At 40.0% G+C, this 20726-nt stretch overlaps 4 protein-coding genes and 2 non-coding genes across 6 annotated transcripts; 2 read left to right on the top strand and 4 right to left on the bottom strand.

Moving 5' to 3' along the window:
• The first annotated feature begins 1557 nt into the window (after positions 1 to 1557).
• Positions 1558 to 8770, top strand: nek4 (NIMA-related kinase 4). The gene is given in 17 exon segments (XM_018685850.2): positions 1558 to 1870; positions 2532 to 2798; positions 2899 to 3096; positions 3179 to 3286; positions 3630 to 3784; positions 4011 to 4155; positions 4837 to 5502; positions 5594 to 5644; positions 5786 to 5923; positions 6154 to 6246; positions 6248 to 6319; positions 6526 to 6592; positions 6860 to 6969; positions 7144 to 7235; positions 7326 to 7543; positions 7631 to 7764; positions 8240 to 8770. Coding segments are annotated over 17 exon segments (2700 nt in total). The 5' UTR covers positions 1558 to 1783; the 3' UTR covers positions 8339 to 8770.
• A 229-nt stretch (positions 8771 to 8999) lies between these two features.
• spcs1 (signal peptidase complex subunit 1) lies at positions 9000 to 10278 on the bottom strand. Its single transcript, XM_018685852.2, has 4 exons — positions 10118 to 10278; positions 9614 to 9673; positions 9390 to 9476; positions 9000 to 9292 (listed from the first exon to the last, which is right to left on the bottom strand). The coding sequence occupies exons 1-4, from the start codon at positions 10262 to 10264 to the stop codon at positions 9167 to 9169; spliced, it is 420 nt and encodes a 139-aa protein (XP_018541368.1). The 5' UTR covers positions 10265 to 10278; the 3' UTR covers positions 9000 to 9166.
• Positions 10279 to 10384: 106 nt separating this feature from the next.
• On the top strand, positions 10385 to 14765 carry glt8d1 (glycosyltransferase 8 domain containing 1). The gene is made up of 9 exons (XM_018685851.2): positions 10385 to 10982; positions 11183 to 11281; positions 11470 to 11680; positions 11789 to 11906; positions 12014 to 12098; positions 12301 to 12413; positions 12545 to 12711; positions 12845 to 12957; positions 13418 to 14765. Exons 1-9 carry the CDS (start codon positions 10967 to 10969, stop codon positions 13600 to 13602), a joined length of 1107 nt encoding a protein of 368 aa, XP_018541367.1. The 5' UTR covers positions 10385 to 10966; the 3' UTR covers positions 13603 to 14765.
• A 754-nt stretch (positions 14766 to 15519) lies between these two features.
• gnl3 (guanine nucleotide binding protein-like 3 (nucleolar)) lies at positions 15520 to 20106 on the bottom strand. Its single transcript, XM_018685859.2, has 15 exons — positions 20004 to 20106; positions 19747 to 19805; positions 19420 to 19560; positions 19116 to 19235; positions 18950 to 19030; positions 18709 to 18844; positions 18501 to 18604; positions 17876 to 18026; positions 17572 to 17659; positions 17266 to 17443; positions 17000 to 17142; positions 16642 to 16778; positions 16235 to 16374; positions 15905 to 15974; positions 15520 to 15807 (listed from the first exon to the last, which is right to left on the bottom strand). Exons 1-15 carry the CDS (start codon positions 20014 to 20016, stop codon positions 15707 to 15709), a joined length of 1662 nt encoding a protein of 553 aa, XP_018541375.1. The 5' UTR covers positions 20017 to 20106; the 3' UTR covers positions 15520 to 15706.
• Positions 16868 to 16941, bottom strand: LOC127143148 (small nucleolar RNA SNORD19). The gene has a single exon (XR_007814373.1). It is a non-coding gene; the product is annotated as a small nucleolar RNA SNORD19 (small nucleolar RNA).
• LOC127143151 (small nucleolar RNA SNORA47) lies at positions 18188 to 18324 on the bottom strand. Its single transcript, XR_007814376.1, has one exon. It is a non-coding gene; the product is annotated as a small nucleolar RNA SNORA47 (small nucleolar RNA).
• Positions 20107 to 20726: the final 620 nt, after the last annotated feature.

Below are 20726 nucleotides of genomic sequence, written 5' to 3'. Positions count from 1 at the left end.
TTCTACTACGCTATTGGTCAGACTCTCCTCATCCGTAACTCCCCCTGTGCTGTACTTATAGAATGAAAGCCTTGGAGGTGAGCTGGTGTCAGTGTGCAGCTTTGACAGTGGGTACAGTAAATAACCCCCTGCTGAAAACGAAACCAGTCTCGTTGTTACTACAGCGCTTTTAAACACATCAGCAGTGGTGACTTTATTTATCTAATGACAGTATTTATATTTCATAGCCCGAATGATGGTGTAGGTCTTGCAGTGGTTGCATTGTCTCCCCAACTCTGGACTACATCACAAAGCAAGAGATACGGTTTTACAAACTTTCTTTTGATCCCGAGTGAGGGTTTTTTTTACTTCCTTCTTCCTCAGTAGCAGGTACTCTTTAAGGCCCGTTCATTCAGTTATAGTGTTTTTTTTTATCCTGTGTCATGCTTTATGCCTGTGTTGATCCAATTTATTCTTATTCACTTAGACTATTTGATGTAATTTATTGTTATTTTATTTCATTTTTGATGTCCATACTCCATGTTCTATTGAATCTGTGTTAGCTATTAGTGATTTTTATTGTGTATATTGTGTGGATAAGTGTGTTATGTGTATATTGTTTAAGAACAAAATAAAACCAAACCCAGAGCCAAAGACCACAAGCCACAGTAAAGGCCACACAGCTGACATCTTCATGTCCATTCATCTTACCAGGTGCATATCACTCAGTGATTTTTCCCTCAGTGTGTCAACTTGTGGTTGTCTAGTGCTCCATCTAGTGGATTACATGACCCCAAACCAATTCATGGCCAGTGTATTCATCGGGCACAATAAGCTATGTGGAAAAAGGTAGCTGTCCTCCACTGACAAAAAGTTGCCTATATCCTTTATGAGATTAAAACATTAAACAGTTGTTCTTCTTGTTAGATCTTGTGGATAGATCTGTTTGTTTGTGGTACTAAAAGCGATGTTTGTAGTGACCACTTGCTATTTTTTCCTCATGTTCATGTACTGAAAAGTTTGGAGTCTCTTCATGGTGAACGTTACTGACATGTCATTAAGTTATTTCAGATGATTTATATCAGTGAAGATTTCATCTAAGTGCCGCGTTTTTAGGCATATTTGAAATTATTAATTACACGTGTTGTTATTATTACAACCAGGGCTCCACCTTTTAATAACATGCAATATTCTGTCATTACGATTCCCGGTAAGCAAAGGTAGATTCCAGTTATTGTAAGTTCTACCTTTGTAAAACTAAAGAATTTCCCAAGTAAAAGCAGAGCATTTCTATAGGATTCAATTAAGCATTGATAAAGTGACACACCCACAGTAAATATGATTTCTTGTGATGTTTGGAAAGGTGAACGGTCTACTTTAGTCGTCAACTAGTCATTCAAGTCTAACCAGAAGCTTAATTACTGATTAAAGAGCGAAAGTAATGGTCTCTTTATGAAACTGCTTCAAAATGTCCATGTAATAAAGATGTCTAGATGTGGACGCTGGGTGGCGCTGTGCTGTAAACGCAGCTGTGTTTAGGTCCAGCTGGACCCTCTCATCATCATCGTCGACAGTGAGCCGCCAGTTGCCTAGTGACGAAAAACTATCGACTGCTTCTGATTTCCTGCGTTTTCAAAATCTCATCGCTGCTACTCAGCTAGCGCCAAGTTTTCTGAACATTTTTCGTATGTTTACCTCGTCTTTGCAGCTGAAGTATGAGACGAAATAACGCTGTTTATATCGCAGGGAGCGTCGTGTAACGTTTCAGCGTTTCAGGTCGCGTTATGAAGAGTTATGAGGAGTGATGAATAATTATATTTTCATCAGGGTCGTTGGGAAGGGGAGCTATGGGGAGGTGAACCTGGTGAAACACAAATCAGACCGAAAACAGGTAAGAAGCGAGAGGGTATAGGGTTCAACACAAGCAGTTAAAATACGCAACCTTTAGTTTTTTTTCACAAACGTTCTGTAGTCGTTTTACATCACTTAACGACCAGATTTGACGCTACAAAGAGCTAGCTTAAAGTTAGCCAAACTTAGCTAAAACATCCTCACTGATTTGTTTACGCTCTTGAGCATTGTGTTTGAGATTTAAAAAGCGCAGAGTCCCCCAGAAAGTCCTTAAAAGATTTGAGGAGCTATTTAATTTAACCAGTTAAACCTTAGAAAACTGTAATTGCATAATTAATTGATAGTACTGTACGCCACGTTGGCTGCTGTTTATTATTCGCTGAGGAGTGCCCGTGTCAACGTTTCATGGCTGTGTACACATGTACCCATTCATATGTGAATCACTAACATTAACAAAATCTTTAAATTCCGGATTTACACCAGTCATTAACTGCTAAAACAATGTGAATATGTGAATGTGAGGAAATCTGAGTTCAGTGCATTGGCATCTGACTGGAAATAATTGTCCATCTCATGGTGACTTTACATTCTCTTTCTTGCATATTGATCTCTGAAATTTTCATGTCCACAAATGATACAGATTGTAGGATTTCCTTAATTTGTAACTCGGTAAGTGAGTTTGCGCTGTGCTTCTGTTTCAGTATGTTATAAAGAAGCTGAATTTAACCACCTCCACTAAGCGAGAGCGACGCGCTGCAGAGCAGGAGGCGCAGCTTCTGTCCCAGCTTCGACACCCTAACATTGTGACATACAGGGAATCTTGGGAAGGAGATGACCGCCAACTGTACATTGTGATGGGTTTCTGTGAAGGTGGTGACCTCTATCACAGACTTAAACAGCAGAAAGGGGAACTCTTACCCGAGAGGCAGGTGGTGGAGTGGTTTGTCCAGATAGCCATGGCACTCCAGGTACAGTATATTGCTGTATTGAAAGTGGGGTCCAGGTTAAGCAAAATATAAGTTTTTATTCACATGAATACAGCATGTTTAAAGTAATTCTGCTTTACAGTACCTGCATGAGCGGAACATTCTTCACAGAGACCTTAAAACACAGAACATCTTCCTGACAAAAACCAACATCATCAAAGTTGGGGACCTGGGCATTGCACGAGTATTGGAGAACCAGAATGATATGGCCAGCACCCTCATAGGAACCCCTTACTACATGAGTCCTGAGCTCTTCTCCAATAAACCCTATAACCACAAGGTATTTGTATTATCTGGTATTAATGTGTGTAGTTTATTTCTGGATGAGAGTTGCTTTTCATTGGATGTATTTTTTTCTCTAGTCAGATGTATGGGCCCTGGGTTGCTGTGTGTATGAAATGTCCACACTTAAACACGCTTTCAACGCCAAGGATATGAATTCACTGGTGTATCGTATAGTAGAAGGAAAGGTGGGTTTCATCTCTTTAAAAATGTGCATTTTATTTGGTATGCAATTCAAGCCAAGTTTGAACTATAATTAGTTACACAATACATTTGACTTCATTTTGTGATCATGTCAGCAGAGTTCTGACATTTTTAAAGCTCCGATCACAGCCTGTGGTTGTTCCTGCCCCCAAGTAATAAATGTGGGAATGATTGGTGACTTCAATAATCTTGTCCAGGATTTTAATACTTGATTCTTGTCCAATTAGACAGCACGTTGTTTTTCTGAACCCCCATTTTTTAGAAATATTACTGTAGAGTATATTGACAGTAATTCATAACATTTTTCATCTGGTTCTTTCTCATCAGCTGCCACAGATGCCCAGTAGATATGATCCCCAGCTGGGAGATTTAATCAAGAGCATGCTGTGTAAGAGACCTGAAGACAGGCCTGATGTCAAAGTTATCCTCCGGCAGCCCTATATCAAAAAACAAATTGCTATGTTCCTTGAGGCCACCAAAGAGTAGGTGTCACTGACAGCGGTCCTCCTTTTTATTAATTATGAATTCTTCAAAGGAAGTCATTTTATGTCAAAACTTTACCCAGCGTCTTTTACTGTCATTTTCTTTGTCAGTGTACCTCAACTATCACATGTCTCCGTCCACCCCCTTTTTTGGTGCTTCTTGCATGCATTAGAAAAGAAGATTTGAGCTGGTTTTATGATTGTTTTGTTTTCCTTTCCACACCAGAAAAACTGCCAAGTCAAGAAAGAAAGCTGTGAGTGGCAGTGGTGATTGTAGGGCCAACAATGCATCGTCTGTGGTGTCATCTCAGCCAAAACCTGAGAAGCTGCCTCCAAGTCCTCAGCCTGAACCTGTTGCCAGGGTGAAACGGGTGAGTGACTGACCAATAGCAAGGCTGATTTTATATAGAAGGTGTTAAATGTTTAATATCATCTCTATTATTATTTAATGACATGTTACTTCTCGGTCACTCTGTATTACATTTTTGTGTACTCACTTGAAATGGATTATATTATTTTCTGATATATATTACTGTTTAAGACAAATAGTGACATAAATATGTTTTTTGTTATATTCTACAATTACTTTTCAGTATTTTGCAAAAATGCTCCCCCAGTAAAGTGGAAAGCATTTATTTGCCGCTTGCATTTGGCTGTCCTAGGCAAAGACAAACTGTATAATATTTGTGAGCTTAATTAATCTTATTAAGGATATTTAATTAATTTACATTTCTTTGTTTGTTCTCAAAAGCATTATTCAAACTTATCTTTGATTCAGTTTTTGACCTTAGTAGACAAGCTGTAAGCAAGTGTAGGTGGATTAAATGGCATTTTAAAAATACTTTTTATTTTGACACAGAATCAACAGATCAGTCACATACATGACATTTAATTCAGGTTCCATTAATGTGTAGTCAGATGTCAAAAACAGTCTTGTGGATTGCTCTGATTATTACACAGTTGAAGCTGTTCACCCCGTCTCCTCTGTTCTCATGTCAGACAGGGAATCATCAGTGTTTACTATGTTTTTTGTTTTTTCCCTTCATCCGCAGAAAGAAGAGAAATCACAACAACATAAAGTTTGGAACGGTGCCACCGACTGCACCCCAGTCCAAACACCTCCATCACCCAAACCCTCTTCACCCGATGCTCTCAAAGGCAGCCTTTCATCCCTGGCAACCATCAGCAACATCAATATTGATGTCCAAGAGCAGGAGGATGAGGACGTGTTGAAGAGACAGGTGCACCACCGGGCAGGTAATGAACATGTGACTCCCAGTGTGCACAAAGACAGCAAGGGACGAGGGAAACCAGATCCTTCTCCCCCTCCTTCCCCCGTTAAGCCCCCTCTGAAGTCCATATCGGGTACTGGCAGTAGGGGAGGAGACAAGAGAAGGGCACCCAATGGATTGTTAGACATCCAGCCTCAGGCCACGCCAAACCCTGGGGATACATTTTTTGTCGCCGGGGGGAAGCAGATGTCAGATGTGGATAATAAGGATGATACCATGGAATTACTTCAAGAGGCTGACATGCAGAACCCAAAGTTAGAAGTGGAGAAAGGAGCAGTTTTTTCTATTCCTGAGAGGAGATCTGCACACAAATCTAATATAGAAAATATCGGAGCAGTTGCAGAAGAGAATATGAACAATAAAAGTGACACCGTTACCCTTCTAAAGGGAGCTCCAACACAACACCAATATACCTCAGACATCCAAGTAAGTGCTGATAACAACAGAGCAATACTTTTACTGTTTTCTAATTAAGTGTTGTTGTTTGCTTTTATGTGTGTTAATTTATGTTTTGTAGGACAACTTAGAATCTACTGAAAAACTGTTAGAGCCCCTCCCTCCAACACTGGTAAGAATTAAAATTCTTGCCCTCATTCATGTGAACTCCTGCCAGAATAAAGCCCATGTGTAACGCTGCTAACACCCAATGGGACAAGAGAGAGGAATTGTGTAATCGTGTAATAATTGTTTGTTTGTTTAACCTGATCAGGAGGAAACCCCCTCACCAGCCAGTGAGCCAGGTCAGACCACCCCATACCAAACTCCCCCACAGTTTTCATCAGAACCTTCTATATCACAGCAGCACAGAGGGAGACACACAATGTGGACACATGGGGATCAGGACAAGGTTAAGATCGATACTGGAGTCAATATTAGGTTGCTGAAACTCAGACACTTGTAGGGTTAAAAGCACTTTAGTCATAGAATTACATAATGTAATATTAACTTAATATAATTCTAACAATGTAACAATAACATGAGAAACATAAGAGAAACATTTTTGTCCCCATTGTATATTCCTCCAGATTCATAGAGGTTAATTCAATAATTCTTGTATCTTTTTTTATCTTCTTTTAGTCTAAGGTGGCTGCTCCGAGACCTTTACCTCCACCTCCTGTTGAGAGCAGAGCCATGGAGGGGAGGAGGAGGAACAGGAGGGGCATGGAGAGTCAAGAAAACTGATGCAGCTGCAACCACTACATCAATTAGTTCCTACAAGGAGGGATTGTTACCACTGCCACAGGTGAGAGTGCTCTTCCACTCATACTGTATAAGTCACACTACTGCTCAACTATGTAAATATTTCTGAATAACCATTTTGCCTAAAATAATTTCCTCCAAGAGCTTTTCTACTCTTGGTTAATTGTTTTGGACAAGTGGTCTGTTCTTGCTGAAGTCAGCAAATGCAGTTTATCTATCTCATAACACATGGATCAATTTTATTTTCAGGATCGTCCTCTGTCTGCCAGAGAGAGAAGGAGGCTGAGGCAGTCCCAAGACAGCGCTGGTCAGCCAGGTACTTACTGTCTTAACTGAAGCTACAACTTCATGGTAAAACCTATAAAAAACAGTAAAACTTAAGTTACAGGTTTGAATTAAATAATAGAGAAAAAAAGTAATTCAAGAAAATGCACTTGCTTATATACACATGTATACACGTAATTACACTTAGAAACAAATGTGTAGATGCACAATTTAAGGGAAATACTTGATCCATTATGAATCAAAAAGGATTAGTTATTTGTTTTTTTTCCCCTTGATTAGTTCTATACTCTCTCCCCAGGTGTTGAAGCTGCAAGAAGGGCATCTTATGATGTCACTTCCACCAAGACTGAGCTCTACAGCGCCCCAATTACCAGATCTGTTTCGGACATCACTGGGACCAACATTAAGGTACTGACACCACACCACCATGACATTCAGTTGTACTTCATCCAGCTGAGAAAATGACTTCTACCAATATGACCAAAAAAAAACAAAAAAAGCTGAGCATGCCTCATGAGTGAATTTAAGTCAAAAGTCTGTGTCAAATCATCTGTCACAACAGTGGAATATGCTTCATTACAGCAGGATAAGGTGCTGGAGCAAAGGTCTGATGACGAAGAATACAGCTCATCTACTAGTTCCACAGAGCGTTCAGAGGGAGACTGCAGAGAGAGGTGAGAAATCAAATGCAACTCACCTCAGCCCAAATATACTTAAAAATAGTCACTTCACTGGATAATCAATGATTTATGGGTCATCTGCAGGAAGACTGAATCCAGTGACATGCAGGATTTGGTCCACATGATGACCCAGACTTTGAGAATGGATGCTGGAGAAGGTGCGAGCAAGGTGGATGGAAGCAGATTCGACTCTACTGCTCTTCCAGAATTTAAACTGAACAGGAAGTACAGGGACACCCTGGTGATTCATGGGAAGGCTCGAGATGAAGCGGAGAACCTGTCACTTGGTGAAATACCAATAGGTTAGATACTATGATCAAACTCTGTTGTCATTAGTCACTCATTCCGGAACTTCCTTGTGTTTTACCAAATTTGTGTGTCTCCGAAAGGTTCCACATCTGGTCCAGCCAAGATAAGGAGAGCCATAGAACACCTGAGAACAGATGTGGTGAAGGGCCTGGGGGTCAAGCTGCTGGACAGAGTGCTGGAAATCATGGAGGAGGAGGATGAAACCAAAAGAGAAGTATGGTTTTAAAGAAGTAAAACACAACATACTAAATCATATACTGTATTATACCCCTGCTATAACTGCTAAAAACTCTCAGTAACAAGTGGTCAGGAGCAGCAACTGTAATTAGGAGCTGGAGCAATGTGTTGGTTTCTTCATTTGTGCCAAGTGCTTTGCACATACTCAGGGATATTACTTTCACTAAGCGAAATACATTGTGCATGTCTATACCAGGAAGTACATTAGAAGTAAAGCAGATAATAGAGGTCTCTCATATGCAATCATAGATACAAAGCCTTTATTCACTAATAAATGAGACCCACTTCAAAATGATGTTAACTTGAACTCATATTCCTTTCATATCACAGATTTACTCACCCATGCACAGTGTATTTAATTTGTGCAAAACAGTTTGCCTAGAACCCAAGCAGTTAATTCACCTGCCCTGTTTCCTAAGTAACATCAGCTGGTGTCTTTTTTCTTACCGCAGCTGTGCCTTCGTGACCAGATGGGGGATGAGAAGTACCAAGCTTATGCTGTGATGGTGAGGCAGCTGAAATTCTTTGAGGATATTGCTTTCAAGGTTTAGAGAGGAACAATGTGTGGAGGGGAGAGTACACATTTACATTGTCATGACACTACTTGTGAGAACTTGCTCACAAGATGCAAACATTTCAACAGTTCTTGCGTAACATGATACATGAGACTGAAGTGAAAATTGGTCCTGCCAAAATACCGCCATGGTTGTGAGGTATTTTCACCTTACTCTTCCTGCTTGCATGAAACCTGCATATCATTTGATTGCAGGTTTTGTCATAGAATTGCCACAGTACAGCTGACCCTGTGTAGGCAGTCATATGGAATGACATCTAGAGGGATATGTAAATATTGTTCACCTCATTTTAGCACAAACACAGGATTTGAAATTAATCCTGCCTATGCAAAGGTTTAAGTCATGTTATAGCACTGTCTTTCTATTTGCTGTATAATTCAAGACAAACTCTGAATAATTGTTTCATCTATGCTGCATCTTTGAAGACATCTCACTCATGCTGCTCTGTTGTATTTTTCTTATACACAAAATAATGTAATATAGATACACTGTAGATATTAACATTTGAATTATTTCTAATAAATCCTAAATGTGTTTTTTTGTTGTTTACACCTACTGTATTTTCCTTATTGTTGAGAACCAAAATAAAACAAGCATTTCAGTTACAGAAAAAAAAAATCATGTCATTTATAAAATATAGAGTATCAGATGTTTATTATTGGACAGACAAGTATTAGTTAGTTATTACTAATAAACACTGTAACAAAGTTTTCTTCATAAATGCTTCAAATATGAACCATGAGAAAAACATATTTCTTTTGATATAAAAAGATGTATTAACAGCTGGGCACTGGTAGCTCTGAGTTATTTGTGCTTCTTCTTCTTGAGGCTTTCCTGAGGTTTTTGGCTGGACTCTCCACTGGTCTCTGGTAGAACTGGCTGCCAAGACAGGGGATTCTTTCTGTACATAGGCCACGGGGGCAGGGTCAACTAAAGACAAAGAAGCAGAAAAATGTATATATTTAATGTTATCTGTTGTTTCAAACAAAGAAAACAACAACACAAAGCAAAGCAAGCAAAAACTTACCACACAGGATATGGCAAAGCCAGCCAAGACTATGTACACTGTCCAGCCAAACTGTTCAATAATCAGACCATACACGAATCCAATCACCTGGAAAGAAAGTGCATGGGAAATCAGTGAACATAACTACGGGTAAAAAACAAAACAAAACAAAAAACAAACAAAAAACAATGTCATCCTAGTGGGATGTTTTGAACTGCTAGTTTGCATGTGTCATGGTTACTTACCGCTGAGATGAGTATTATTCCTTGGAAAATCTGTTCAGCCAGCTTCTGGCCTTTGTAATCCTGTAACACAAAAACATACCAAACACATCTGAGTGCAACACCTGACACAAAGTCAGCAGAGTTTAAGGTTAGCATGAGTAATGGGTCCGTCTGTGAACAATGACTTGCAATTGAAATCTACATGTTGCCTGATGAATTTGTTCAAATAGTTGCACTAATCATATTAGCGAATTATATATTCACAGAAATACCACCCGACAACTAACAGCTACTGACACCTTAGAGAGCTTGTGCATTTAGTGTGTGACTTTGCTGCATTAGCAAACTTTGCTGGCTGGTTTCGGATGATAAAATACAACGTTATTTGGCAGCTGTTACCATTGTAACCACAGCATCCACCAGCTAACTTTGGACAGGTTAGCGTTAGCATGACTCAAAAGCATGAATGAAACACGGCTAACATAACTAAACAGCTACACGACGATTTATCTGTTTAAATCTTACCATGTGCGTGGGAATGGACTTGAATATATCCAGCATCTTTCCACTTGAAGTGAGATCAATCTGACAGACTTTGGTTCTAACGGTTACAAACCGAAGCAGTTTGACTTCCGGTCTCAGAAAAGATACGTCGTTTTGTGAAAGACCCATCCGGGTACTCCCGGGTGTTATAACTTGTGTTAACTGCGCAGGTCCACAGATCTATAAATAAAAGGGATCGGTTCAAGTCCTGCGGTCTGTTGAGAAATTTGGTTTAGTGTTCGTGGAAAGCTTTGACTGCCTAAATGATGTGCCCGCTTGCCTGTCAGTATGTATAGCCACTTTTAGCTATTATGTTTGAAACACACACGTATTGTTATGTATTCCCAGTCATTAAACCATATGTAAATAATGAAATGTAACTCGTAATAATTGCTTGTCTTCCAGAAACTACACGCTAATGCAATTTTATAATCAGGCAAACGCATAGGCAGTTATTTCTTCGTGCAACCGCGATAGAGGATAAACTTGTTGATGTTGAGTTGGCAGTTTGGCTTTCGCGTTAATTACTTTTGCTGTCTTATCTGGTTTCTTGTCAGAGCTGATTTCACCTGCGCTGTATACTTTTTTTAGATTTAAGCGTATTAACACATAGTTTAAAGCCAACTGGTTTACAGACGGTGTCGTTTTATGCTTATGCGGACGCCACGCAGCGGTGCAGCAGCAGCAATTAGGGTTCACCAAAGACGCTGGGTTTACCTCAGTCCTGGTAAGTCCGCGAGCTGATACATCGCGGGCTGCACTCCCATCAACTTTTACCTGTTTTTTTGGATTTTCATCAAACGCGCTGGAGAGACGAATGTGGCTGTTGTCATGACACTGAGGAGGGGTAAGTCAGTTTTGCTGAAACGGTTGCTTATTTGCCGTTCTAAAACATGCATGTCATCATGACTAGATAGGACATTGTGAATGGAAAACAATAGTTTAATTTGTTAAATTATCATCTCTGTGGATTTCACAGTCCACTGTATATTTTTTGCCTGTGTACCTGCGCTTCTGCAAGTATTAGTTCTTAAATGTGTCTTTCAGTAAACGTGGTCATCCTTGTGCTGCTGGCTGTAGCCTTCCTGATCATTGTTCAACGAAATCTCCTCAACCTCAGTGACTTTTTACACAAGGAAAACCCAGGTATGTTCATCTTTGTACTGGGAGTAGTATCCTGAGCGTCCACTGCTCTGTACCTACATGACGGATTGGGTTTTCCATTCGGGATATCAAGTGTATTGGTGCTGTGTATATCCCATCAGACAAGTTCAGTACATTCAAATGAAGCCACGGAAGCAATGGATGAAATCTCCAAATGTGTCTTTACCCAGATGCAGGGGTGATTCTACCTTTTGAGGCCGAGTTCTCTCCAGACATCAGACTACAGACGCTGAGGAAAGGAGAGGAGATCCCTGTCCTCATCACCGCCGCTGAGGAGAGACTCGGTGCTGTAATTGCTGCCATGAACAGCATCTACCAGAACAGTAAAGCCAATGTTGTCTTCACCATTGTGACCTTGAATGACACAGTGGACCACCTGAAGTAAGACACTGAAGCAAGTCTGTCTTGCAACATATATTGTATTTCCTTGGGCCTATTTGACTTAAGTAACCTTTGTCTGACACATCCATTTTTTTGTTTTACCAACAGAGTGTGGCTGAGTAATACAAAGCTAAAAAATGTCAAATACAAGATAGTTATTTTCAAGCCTGAGCTCCTCAATGGGAAGATATCCAAAGATCCTCAGATGCTTGAGGTTGCAAAACCGGTGAGACAACAGAATGTACTATCTCTGCCGCTGACTAAATATTTACATTATTGTTTTCCCATGTCACCTATCTCATGCAAACTATGTTCTAATGGATTATTTTTCAGTTGACTTTTGCAAGGTTTTATTTGCCTGCATACATACCCGAGGCAGAGAAAGCCATCTATTTGGATGATGATATCATTATACAAGGTAAGACACCACCATAAAGGAAGAGAATTACCTTGGCCGTAAACATAATGAAGACTATTTTACGGCTACTTGCCACTCAGTACAAAATTTTCCATGCACCATTTCACTCTTAAACCCAAAAGTATTCATGTTATCATAGTAAAAGAAAGATTGTCTGGAAGGGAATTGATAAATGGATTTTTCCTGTTGTGTGGGATCTCAGGGGACATTCAGGAGCTTTATGAAACCAACCTCAAGCCAGGACATGCAGCTGCCTTCTCAGATGACTGTGATTCAGCTTCTGCTAAGGGTATCGTTCGAGGAGCTGGAAATCAGGTGTGCATCTTTTACTTAAGCTGCTTTCAGTTGTGTAAAAAAAAAAAAAAAAAAGTTACAGTATCTGAATGTGGAATATTTCTTGCACAATACAGTAGCACTCGGTTACATAATAGACATTTTTCCAATAGAATAACTACATAGGTTTCCTGGACTTCAAGAAGGTGGCGATCAAGAAGCTGGGTATGAGGGCCAATACATGCTCCTTCAACCCCGGGGTCATCATCGCCAACCTGACTGAGTGGAGGAACCAGAACATCACCGGGCGGCTGGAGCACTGGATGGAGCTTAACATGCAGTAAGTTAGTTACAATGGTGAAATGAAGGGTGGATATGGCTAAATTTAGACAACCAGGAGGGAAAAAACTGAATTAGTTGCATCGGGACTCTTTCTGTTAGCATTAAAACTAAATTTGTTTGTTTGTCCCCAGGGAGGATTTGTACAGTAAAACACTGGCAGAAAGTATCACCACTCCTCCTCTCCTCATTGTTTTCTACAAACGTCATTCCACCATCGACCCCATGTGGCATGTCAGGCACCTCGGTAAGTTCTGGTTAATTACTGACAGAAAACTAGTGAGAATTTTTTTTCAAGGAAACCAGTGGCTGCTGTAAATCACACTGATTTAACATGTGTACAACTGTTATCTGGGAGGTTTGTGTGAAATGTCTGTGTATACATACCCACAATACTGGTTGTGAGTGTGATGAGTGAATTCCTAAGATGTGTGCTGCTTGAGTAATTTGAGAAACTTTTAGAGAGTTTCTAAAGATAAAGGACTCATGGCAGTTTATCATCATTTTCCAGTTTAAGTGCACTAGAAATAACTGATTTTGGTAGCTCCATTTTCTGTGAAGGATGCTAGTTACAAGAATTACAAGATACTAAATGACTTTTTTGGGTGGTATATTCCTTTAATTACAATACCACTGGATCAATCTTGTCTAATTGACTGTTTTCAAATTCAGTGTGAATCATATGATGGCTGAACTTTGTTTTCCAGGCAATACCGGTGCTGGAAACCGCTACTCCCCACAGTTTGTAAAAGCTGCCAAACTCCTCCACTGGAATGGACACTACAAGCCCTGGGGGAGAGCATCCTCTTTTTCTGATGTGTGGGACAAGTGGTTCATTCCAGACCCCACAGGAAAATTTCATCCTGTGCGAAGACACACAGGGGACAACTAAACCGAAAAATGGATTTTCAGGAAGCATTCTTGACCAGCCAAGCCAGCCCTGTCCCAGCAGGACCACGCCTCATGATATCTCAGGAACTAAGTCAGGCCTTTTCACTTGCCAGCCCCCTGTGTAAGAATACTGCGCCACCATTCTCTGAACACGTAAACCTGTGTAGTCTCATTTTCCCTTGAACACGAAGAATTGACCTCTTTTTTTTTTTTATATACACCTTGTCGCTCTTGAGATTGCTTTGATTCACATTTCTCGAAAACATCTGATTGAAAAACTGTTGACACCGGACAGTTTTGCTTAAAAGGAGCAGACTGTCTTCTCTGTCCAGTGTTTCATCCTGATCATCATCAGCGAGGTGTGGCATCTGAACGGTATGACCTTAATGACCTTAATAGAAATGTATGCATCAGTCCCAGTCAGCAGTCATGTGATACTTTAACAGTATGCCAAGATTACCATGTACAACTTACGCAATCATTGCCAAAGTCATTGTGACTTAAGTAGGTATGTTTACATGCAACTGAATGATTCCTTTATTTGAATACTAAATGGTTTTATACAGTTACCTCAGATATAATGGTGTAGAACAGCTGCCCCACAGTTTATAACTGCCATGAAAAGGCTCAAGATTTTTCAGTCTGAATTATAATCCTATTAGCCATGCAAATGCATCATGTTGTTACCTCAATTCAGTACTTCCTGTGGAAAAGTAATGAACTTTTTTATTTTCGATTGCACATAAGATTTTTTTTAATCAGACCCTAGTTTTAACATATTTTAACAGTGGTCTGTGCTCACTTCAGCATTTCCAACAGTTAGGCAAAAATGCTTTTGAAATTTTTCTCACTTTAAAAACCCAGTACTCTAAATGATGCCTATTAATATAAATCATTAAATGCAGTCAGGTTAATGGTGCCCCAGCTATTGATAGCTATGCCATAAATGAACACTATTTTAATATTGTACTGCCTCCCATGCTGTTACAGGGTGGTTGTGTATGACTTTATATGCAAACTGCACCTCAGCACAAGAACATAACATTTGCACAAAATTCTCATGCTTTATCCCTTCACTGTCAGGACTTTAAAATGCATTCACCTTGCTGGTGTAAATACTTTTGTTATGTACGTGAAATAAAGCTTACATTTTTATCATTTAAATCTTGTGGTTTTATTTAAGTTATCTGTATTAAAGCTAGTGTTTTTCGAGATCTGTCAAAAATTGCATGCAGTTCAGTTTTCTGCAGAAGTACCTTGAAGGGGAAGTACCATAATTTCCGGACTATAAGCCGCTACTTTTTTCACACGCTTTGAAACTTGCGGCTTAAACAATGATGCGGCTAATTTATTAATTGATTTTTACAGGCTAACGGGCTTCATGCCGCAAAAACATCTAGACACCTGCGGCTTATAGACAAGTGCAGCCTGTATATGTAATTTTTTTTTTTCCTTTTTAAATTTAGTGGGTGTAGCTTATAGTCAGGTGCACTCAATAGTCTGGAAATTACGGTAATAGAAATATTTGAAAGAAAGTTGCTACAATGTTGCTACAAGATAAACCTGTTCAGCTCTTTTAAATTTGTGTTTTGGAGAAAATACAGTAAGAAGATGTGGGCTTTGTAGAGGGTTTATTACATGTATAGTAAGTCTCCTATATACATTATTCTGCAATGACACAAAATATTACAAATGACCTCTGGACATTTGAAGGGAGAAGTCAGTGATTAAACATATAACCACATAACAATAGATACTGAGTCCATTCCTGGACAACGATTAACCTTGGACAGACAAAATTCAGTGCTATCAACTGAAAACTGTAGTCTTGGGATAAAGATTAGTCCTTGTCTGGAAAACTGTTTCAGTGTCTTCCAGGTTTAAGCAGTGAGGGAAGGCCCATAGCCACATGAAGACACATTAAAGACTAGCTTATGTCCAGTTTGATACCAGTGATAAATGACAGCACTGGGATAGGCAGAGATAGTCAAAAGCGCCCTGACAGCAATTCCATACATCAGCATCGTTATGTGCTGTATGTTGACAAGTCCAGGTCTGTGTTCCCATCATACCACGTGAGCACAGGAACAGTGTGCAGGCAAAGTTCATTTAAAATCTGTGTTGAAGTCATAGGCATCATCTGATGTAGCTGCAGCGAGGTTGATGTCAATGGGGACAGATTGGAACTGCACCTTGTTGGGTTTTTCTGCAAAGACGAGGCAAGATGTAAAAATATGACCTACCGGGTGTGGATTTTACTAATACTGAAATTAAAGGAACTGTATTTCAAAAACAGAACTTACTTTTGAGTGATGCCTTCTGTGGTTTTTCCTGCTCCTCTGTTTTATTTACCTCCTCAGCAGTTTCTTCAGGCTGCAAAAAAACAGATGTTTCATCTATTTAAATTCCAACAATCCTCAGGATACACAGTGATTACTATTTTTTTTTAAAAAAAAGGTCCAGCCAGCAGGATCAGAGTTGGATTAGAAGTCTTCAAAAACAAATCAAGACTTGCATTTTTGTCCTCATTTCCATGCTTGGGTTCAGACCCGGCTGCTAGCATTATCTGAAGCAGCTGTATTATCTGAATGTTCTCCCCAAAACACTTCCACTTAAATTCCATCTATAGTTACCTCATCAGTCTGCACTGTTTCTCTCTCTGTGGCCTTGGCAACAGGTTTTTCCTCAGTGATGTCGTTGACATTCAGCAGACCTGCAGTCGGGCCTTTAGAGACAAAGCTTATACTGCTGGCCTGGTTTGGGAATTTAACACCTACAAGAGCGAAACACAGACACAAGAGTGAGTACATTGTTTCTTTCACAGAACATGGACAAGTCTAGAGCCTGAAAGCCAAATAAGTGGGCCCAGGAGACCATTGTGCTCTTCACATCAAGTGTGAAGTGGATACAGTTGACTGACCATCAGTGCTGCTGTATTTTGAAAAACAGGTCATCCATCATCACTAACTCAAAACCTCTATCAGCCTCGAGAGAACTTGACAAAATGTTTATCTAAATATTTCAAATTTCATGCCAGTACCTCTCAGAGTTTCCTCGTTGCCCATTTTCAGTTTAGTTAAATCCCAGCCGCTCTGCATCTCAGCAACCACAGCGTCTGACAGGTATGAGGGGAGGCTGTTGTTCTCTGGTGCCTTACAGTGGTAGCTCAGCTTGGCTCTGTGAAGACATCAGGACAGAAACATTACATTTTATGAATCGCGATCAAGCTCTTCTCTATTATATTCACATATTTGCGGTTTTCCGGGCACAGTGTTTGGATCAGAGTTGGATTAGAAGTCTTCATAATGAAATCCAGACTTGCGTTTTGTCCTCATTTCCACACTGATGCACTGCAACTGCCCATCAGTTCTCAAACCTTTAGGTAAATACAAACTCACCCTGTCCAATCAGCAAGGAAAACTGAGGCTGCCTGCTCCGTGTTAGCGACTCCACCCTTCTGTAGATAACCACGCTTTTTGGCGAACAAGGTTAAAAACTCCAGAGAGTTTCTGAAGTCTGGGATGTTGTACTGAAGCATGATCTGAAACAGTGAAGACAAGATTAGTTAAAATGCCTTCATTCATTTCCAGGAGAATACCCAAATAAATCAAATCAGTTTGCATGCTCCATAACATCTCTCTTTTGTGATGGAAACTCCTCCTACCTGAGTCTTGTCACACTGTTTGAGCAGAGTCCTAACAGCCTCCAGCACACTCTCCTGGCCCTCCTCCACCTGCAGGCTCCTCAGAGCCATAGAGGCTGGTGGGTTGGACGGCGAAGCCACGACTCCGGGGCTGTCTATTAACTTCACATTCTTTAAGATGTGCACCTCCTGCATGGACCTGCAGGGTTGTGAGAGTGTCAGTGAAAAGGAGTGTCTAAGGAATATGATGCAAACCAACTTTTTTAAAACTGTAACACAATCAGTTATTGTCATACAGAAAATGCTATAGTTATGATCAGGACTTACTTTGTGATGCCTCTCTTGACTCCGGCATTGCAGGCCAGGATCCCTTTCATACTGTTGACGAGGCTGCTCTTCCCTACATTAGGAAAACCTGTGGGTAAAACAAGATTGTGTCAAAGCTGAAGACAAAGTAGTTTGAACAAACACAAAGAACCCAGAAACAATATAGTATTTCTATGCTACAGAGCTGCATGAGATAGGAAAGGATCTGAAATCCTCACATAAGTATAATATAACTTCATCTAAAGCTACAGCTGAAAGAATAGGGAATAAAATGTAGTTTTAGACCAAGAAAAGCTATACTTACCAACTATGCCCACTCTGAGTGAAGCTTCAGTCTCTGTTTTAGCTGCATAACTTGTGAGGAGCTCAGTGAGGCAGCTGTTTCCAAAGCAGGCTGCTCCTCTGGATCTGTCCAGGACTTCATTAGAGGCCACTATCCTCCTTTTCTTGGCTCGCTGATCAAGACAGAACCAGATGAGTAAAATTACTTAAGTGTACGTCCACAAATTAACACTGAAATTTTTTTTAATTTGTATCTCAAGTGTCTGAAGCTCCCTCCCACTGTCTAAATAATACAACATATAGATGTTGGGAAAATATATCTATTTTAGTGTTAGTTGTGTTCACAAACACACACATCAGCTCTGTTTATTACAACAGAGCCAGTAAATTTTGTGGTTTGTTTGTTACTCTTGGAGGTTATAACCAGTTATAACAGCACAACACAAGCTGCTCAACCTTCTCAGTCCTCCATATTTCACTGGCACAGCATTAGCATCAATTATTTCTCAGTTATCAAGTAAATCCACCTGTTTGTGGTCGACCTCTCACTTATTTGATATGGCAATTCAACTCGAGAGCAACATTGTTTCTTTACAGCACTATATACATTGGTTTTTGATCACTAATGTGTAAAATGCACCTCCTACCACTGTTTTGTCCTGAATCTGTGTTGATGCTTTAAACGCCAAAACCGGAAACTCCTTTTGTAAACACTGTATCCACCGCTCCACATTCTCCTTTGGTACCAGGTCTACAACACAGAAAATCCCACATAACAAACATGACTTAAGGTATAGTCAATCTACTCAAAATTCACAACAGACCACAAATCTGCAGTATCTCATGTCCATTTACCTATTTTGTTTAAAACAAAGAGCAGTTTCTTGTTGCCGCTCCTCTGCAGCACCGCCTCCTCCAGTTGTGGACACCGGCATCCCTGAGGGTCACGAGCATCTAGGACTTCTATCACTACATCAGATGCATCGATTACCTGAGGAGGGAGAGATCAGATTGAGCATTAACAGATGAATTTCTAAAGAGCATTGAGGCAGTTTCTTTCTACTGAAAAAAAATTACTCAGACTGGGTTGTCCTACCTTATTTAATTCACCGCAAAGGAACTGTTTTGAATTTCTGTCTGGGGCAGTGCGCTTCTCTGGATGCTTCCCATTCTCATCCTATTTTAAAGAGACCAAAAAAGTAAGTTGGGGAACATTAAAATGATGAAAGTCAGAACTGACGACTGCTGTGTCTTCCTTTTACCTGCCGAGCCTTCTTGGCCTTGGGTTCGGTTTCTTTACTTGCAGCCTCCTTTTCCTTCTTCCTCTTCTGGGCTCGCTCATCTATTTTGGCTTGTCTCTTCCTCTGTTTTTCTTCCTCAATCTATGAGATGAGATTTTGTTTAAAAGACCACGCCAACACAAAGACACACAAACACACTGTCCAGCCCTATTTCCCAGGAGCATCTTGACTTACAGAGTCCAGATAAGCTTTATGCATTAGTCTGGGAGGTAACACTGCATTCATTATTGTGATAAACTGCATGAGAGGGCTCATGGCTACCAACCTGTAGCCTCCTCTGCTCTGCCTCCCTGAGGACCTCCTCTTTGAAGGGAGCACTGCTGGGCACACCGGGATCCTTCTTCACTCGTTTGCCCACTCCTTTCTTCTTTGCCTCTTTTCTCAACTTTCTATTATGCTCCCGCACCTAAAAATCAAACACAGATATGCGACTGAACTTCTCGTGGAGATTAAAAGGAGTCAAACCGTGTTAGAAAGTAGGAGTAGCCAACAGAAATGCAGTGTAATGGCCTCATCGTCCATTACGCTGCAAACGTTTATCTTCCATCACGTCATGATGGAAAGTCAACTTTAAAAAATGTAGAACACTCACCTTCTTCTGTATTTTATAACGCTTGGCACATGAGAGCCGCTTACTTGCTTTCTTTAACTCTGAAGACAAAAATAAAGCAGTTGAAAGTTAGCTGAACACCTGGCTAAAGACGAAGCTAGTGTAGACCAAACAGCGGCGGCGGTTAGCACTTAGCTTATTAACCAGGTAGATTAACCGAACAATAAAGCCTCAAAATACCTGTTTTTTTTTTAAATAAACTCATATATTATTGAAACATGCAATACGTGTTTACTTACTCGGTCGTTTCATGGTGCTGTGGTGGACCTGCCAATGTGACTGAAACGCTTACACACGTGGAGGAGTGCACAAGTGTGAGATTTTTGTCACTTCCGCTTCTGCCGGCGCGGAGCTCATGTTGCGCCACCTCCTGATCTGGAGTATTAATGCAATAATGGATGTGGTGATGCTGTTATTTTATGTATTTATAAGTATTTAAAAGTATGTATTTAAAAGGTTTCTTCATACAGCCATTCTTTTCTGAGTGAACTTAACATTGAATCAAGTGAAATGACGCAGTCCTCTAGGTTTGCCACTAGAGACTTTACTGGTGGTAAATTCACATGGTAAAATTAACTTATTTTGAAAAGTAATTTGAAGACATCATAGCATTCATGATATTCTAACATTATTTTGCAGATTCACATATATTTTATTAGCATATATTAATTTTACTCCTCACTGCTTAGATATTATACCATGATATTCACATGATGACATTTGTATTTTAACGGTATTAACTGCTCTTAGTTTATTGTTAAATTTGATATTCCCTGTTTGGCATTTTGTTTTCTCTACATGTTTTATATATGATAACTTTGCACATGATTGGAGATGAAACTGTAATTTCATCATGGAAGGCAATGACAGAAAAAACTCCCTTGAACTCCTGTACTCTCCAATGTTGAGTGAGTTCATGATACAGTATAGAGTGTAATCCATTCATTATACACACACAGTGT

The sequence above is a fragment of the Lates calcarifer genome, linkage group LG12, assembly GCF_001640805.2.
Source record: "Lates calcarifer isolate ASB-BC8 linkage group LG12, TLL_Latcal_v3, whole genome shotgun sequence".
Taxonomy (NCBI): domain Eukaryota; kingdom Metazoa; phylum Chordata; class Actinopteri; family Centropomidae; genus Lates; species Lates calcarifer.
The sequence above is the reverse complement of the archived record's forward strand: the minus strand, read 5'-3'. Positions and strand labels throughout refer to the sequence as shown.

Coding starts and splice junctions, on each gene's coding strand:
- gnl3 (XM_018685859.2), bottom strand. Junction 19,031..19,115: donor AGGCCAAGAAGGCTCGGCAG/GTAAAAGGAAGA, acceptor TCTTTAAAATAG/GATGAGAATGGGAAGCATCC. Junction 16,779..16,999: donor TTCCTTGCTGATTGGACAGG/GTGAGTTTGTAT, acceptor ATGTCTTCACAG/AGCCAAGCTGAGCTACCACT.
- glt8d1 (XM_018685851.2), top strand. Junction 11,681..11,788: donor GACACAGTGGACCACCTGAA/GTAAGACACTGA, acceptor TTTTACCAACAG/AGTGTGGCTGAGTAATACAA. Junction 12,712..12,844: donor TGGATGGAGCTTAACATGCA/GTAAGTTAGTTA, acceptor GTTTGTCCCCAG/GGAGGATTTGTACAGTAAAA.
- spcs1 (XM_018685852.2), bottom strand. CDS start 10,264: ATGGGTCTTTCACAAAACGACGTATCTTTTCTGAGACCGGAAGTCAAA. Junction 9,477..9,613: donor GAATAATACTCATCTCAGCG/GTAAGTAACCAT, acceptor CTTTCTTTCCAG/GTGATTGGATTCGTGTATGG. Junction 9,293..9,389: donor GCTTTGCCATATCCTGTGTG/GTAAGTTTTTGC, acceptor CTTTGTCTTTAG/TTGACCCTGCCCCCGTGGCC.